The following is a 3,564-nucleotide window of genomic DNA, read 5'->3' on the forward strand; positions in this document are numbered from 1 at the left end:
TAGAATGGTTTGAGAGTTAGTAGAAAAAAAAGTCAATGACATTAGACCAATTAAAATGTATTAGAAAAGTGTTCTAGTTTAGTGTGGCTGATGTATTAGGTTTCAAATCTGTCATGTAATGCACATGTAAACTGGCACCTTATAAAGTGTGATGCAAACGGTTCAGAATAAATTACAGAGACAACATTATCTTGTGTATTTGTGACTTGTATTTTTTGCACTAGAGAGGTTGAGCTGTTTGCTATTCTATATTTGCTTTGTGACCTCAGGTTTATCTTCATTTAGATTTAAAAAGTTAGAAGCCACCCATGCCTTAATATCTTTTAAGCACTCCAGTAGAGGTATATGATATATAAATATACCTGTGTTTGAAACCTAACTCCCTCTACAACTTTCTGAAATATCAAAATGACTCATTTCAAACATATCAAACTACTATATCTAAAATATCAAACTACTGATCAACTATCAAATGATTTTTCCTTTTTTCTGAAGAGAATGTGAGGTGTGTTACTCCACACACTGTCAGTAAGTCACAATTAACATTCATTTTCACACCAAAATTTAATGGAGAACAATAATTTTACTGAAGTTTTTATTTATAAATAAATGCATAAATATAGTATATATTCAAACCTCCCAGCCTCAGATTTAAAGTTCATTCATATGTCTGCCTCATGTGATGGACTCGCCATGCGTTCTGTGTTTCCCTGCCCTTACGAAAAAGAAGTATACTTCAAGTTCATTTTATGAAGTATACTTAAGTAATGTTCAAGTATATTTTTAAGTATACATTATGTAGTAAGTATACTAATGTCAATATGTACTAGTAGTAAACTTGTAAGTGTACTATTTTAATACCGCTTGGGACTAAATTGGCCCACTTGAAGTATATAAAAGTATATGTTTAAGTGTACTATAAGTGTAACAGTAGTAAACTTTAAGTGAAAGTATGTTTTCTTATTTTTAGTTGAAAAGAATGAAGTATACTAATAGAACACTTGAATAAACTTATTCTTTGTAAGAGTAATTATTATCGCTGCACAAGATCAGGTTCAGTTCCATGCTTATTTTATTTACTCTATAAGCTATTCCACCATGAAAGCTTGTTACTATATAAACTTGAACATGTTAGTTTATAAGACAGTGTGTAATATGTTTTTTTAAATAAGCTACTCAATCATAATAGTAAACACAAGTACAAGCCAAGAATACTTAGAATACTTAATAATTATACTTTTAAGTATATCTCGATCAACAAGTATAGGCCAAATATACTTAGACTTTTGTGTTAGTATAAGTCAAGTATACTTAAGTGCAATTTGAAGTATATTTCTGAGAAGTACATAAAAAGTAGACTGAAAGTATACTTTCTTATTTTTAGTTTAAAAGAAGTATACTAATTGCACACTTGAATAAACTTCTTTTTCGTAAGGGTGTCTATGGCCGAAGACGCTGAGATCGGCTCCAATATCCCGGACTCATCTCAAAGTGGCTTTATAGATATTGATATTGCTGTCAGGATCCCGTTGCACCAGCTCCACCGTGAACATCTTTGGCAACACAGTGTTGTAGAAGTCCTGAGCGCCGTGCTCTCTGCGCATCGGGGACGCCAGGAAGGCCACCGCTCCGTCCTTGCACAGGTGAGCCAGCGTGTCCAGGAGAAGAGGGAAGCTTTCCGGCATGTAGACGATATCCGCTCCCAGCACGAACTCCCAGCCGGAGGAGAAGGAGTTGTGGTCGCGGCCCCAGGACAGTGGGAACACCGCCGGAGCGCCGGAGGGCCAGCCGGAGAGAGGAGTGTTACGCTCAACATTACTCTGGATCTGAGCGAGGGCCAAAGGCACGTCTGTGAGGGTCACGCGGGCTCCTGGAAGACATCAGAGGATAGTCTGCGAGTTAGAATCGCTCATGTTTAGAGCAATGGAAGATTAGTTGAGTGGGAGATTTTCAGTTCTCTTGGCTTCCATGGCAATATAAAGAACGCTGATTTCAATGGCACAACAGTTATTCCAGAATGAGAAATCATGCCAGTTATGTTAATACACTGTGTACTATTTGCTACCATTTCTTCAATCCCTATGATTTTAAATCCCTCCCATGAAGGGAATAGAGTTAAAATAAGCTGACAAAGGAAGATTTCAGACATTTCCAAATGTGTCAGCATTTTGAGAACTTCATGGCAAACAATTGCACAAGCATAAATCAATATTTTACCTAATCGTGCAGCCACTATTCCAACAAGACCCGTTCCTGCTCCCAGCTCGATCACCCGCTTCCCGCGGAGATCCAGAGACTCGTTCTCAAAGAACTGACACAAGTCAAGAGCCTATGACGAAACAGTGCAAATTAACCAGCGTATCAAAGAAATGACTTCAATTACATTTTTCCCAACATGTAATGGGATTATATTTATATCTTTTATTTTAGTTTTACAATAATAGATTCATCAGATCGAAATTTAATTCTGACTAAAGATCCAGTGTGAATATAAAATGAAATGACAAAGACTTTGCAGCATTCCTAATTAAAAAATAAAATGTTAATTAGTTAATGATATCCGTTTCTGATCATCCCAGGTTGCTATGGTCACGATGGTTTGTTTACATGTGTCCGACTCAACATTATCAGCTTTCAGTTACTACGACAAAACTCAGTGAACATGTCCCTCCCGGTCACCGTACTTCTCTAGAACCTGTCCTGCTGTATCAATATGTAAATATTTGTATTGATAAAGACTCACGGAGTCCCACACTGACGCAGAAACGCCCAGGTTTGCGCAGTAAATCTGACGAATTGTGATGTTCTGTCCAGAAACTCGGTATGTGTTTTCCTCGCTGAACGAGTCCTCAAATAAACGGCAGTCTGCTGGAAACATGGAGAGTTCCGGGTCCGCGTTCATCATCGCTGTCTCTGGAGGACGGGGTTTCGGTCTCCTCGTTAGTTTTTATCAGAGTGACATGTAGAACCAGCGGAATAGAACCAGAATAGAACAGAAACAAGCAGCTTGACTACGGAAAGCCACCAGACCCAAAAGAGACGACCACCACTGCTGCAGTCCTAGATGTTCTGAACTTCTGAATATTACGTTTTGAGATCATTTGCCACTGTTTACAGTCTCTGATTCCTCGTCATTTAGATGTTTCTACTGGAATTACCTATCTTGCTTCCTGCACTGATACACATCTCAAACTACTATTTTATTCGTTTACATATGTAAATGGAAGACAATTTTTTTATGTCACACTATCAAGCATTGCATTGAACTGCAAAAAAATACTATTTAAGTTATTATTTAAAACACATTGAAAGAAATTATTAGTACAAGCATCTTTCCCTTATACATAACATACAATCTTGATGTTAAAAAAAAATATCATTTTATTTGTGTTAACCATCTACATTTTGCTTTGTTTGCACTGTAGCATGAATTTATAATTCTTTGTTTCACGGATCGTATATCTATTATGTAGACTATAATACTGTTGTTCCCAGTTTCCTTCTCTACAGATTTGTTGTTTGATAACTATATATTGTCACACTACAAGGATATAGATGTTAGAC

General features: G+C 36.8%; 1 protein-coding gene across 1 annotated transcript; it reads right to left on the bottom strand.

The window, feature by feature from the left end:
• Positions 1-193: 193 nt before the first annotated feature.
• Positions 194-3,282, bottom strand: LOC306990484 (EEF1A lysine methyltransferase 3-like). The gene is made up of 3 exons (XM_079597359.1): positions 2,744-3,282; positions 2,218-2,329; positions 194-1,870 (listed from the first exon to the last, which is right to left on the bottom strand). Exons 1-3 carry the CDS (start codon positions 2,903-2,905, stop codon positions 1,482-1,484), a joined length of 663 nt encoding a protein of 220 aa, XP_079453485.1. The 5' UTR covers positions 2,906-3,282; the 3' UTR covers positions 194-1,481.
• Positions 3,283-3,564: the final 282 nt, after the last annotated feature.

Source organism: Phoxinus phoxinus (genome assembly GCF_949152265.1).
Source record: "Phoxinus phoxinus genome assembly, chromosome: 22".
Lineage (NCBI taxonomy): Eukaryota > Metazoa > Chordata > Actinopteri > Cypriniformes > Leuciscidae > Phoxinus > Phoxinus phoxinus.

Coding starts and splice junctions, on each gene's coding strand:
- LOC306990484 (XM_079597359.1), bottom strand. CDS start 2,905: ATGATGAACGCGGACCCGGAACTCTCCATGTTTCCAGCAGACTGCCGT. Junction 2,330..2,743: donor CTGCGTCAGTGTGGGACTCC/GTGAGTCTTTAT, acceptor GTTTCGTCATAG/GCTCTTGACTTGTGTCAGTT. Junction 1,871..2,217: donor AATAGTGGCTGCACGATTAG/GTAAAATATTGA, acceptor GATGTCTTCCAG/GAGCCCGCGTGACCCTCACA.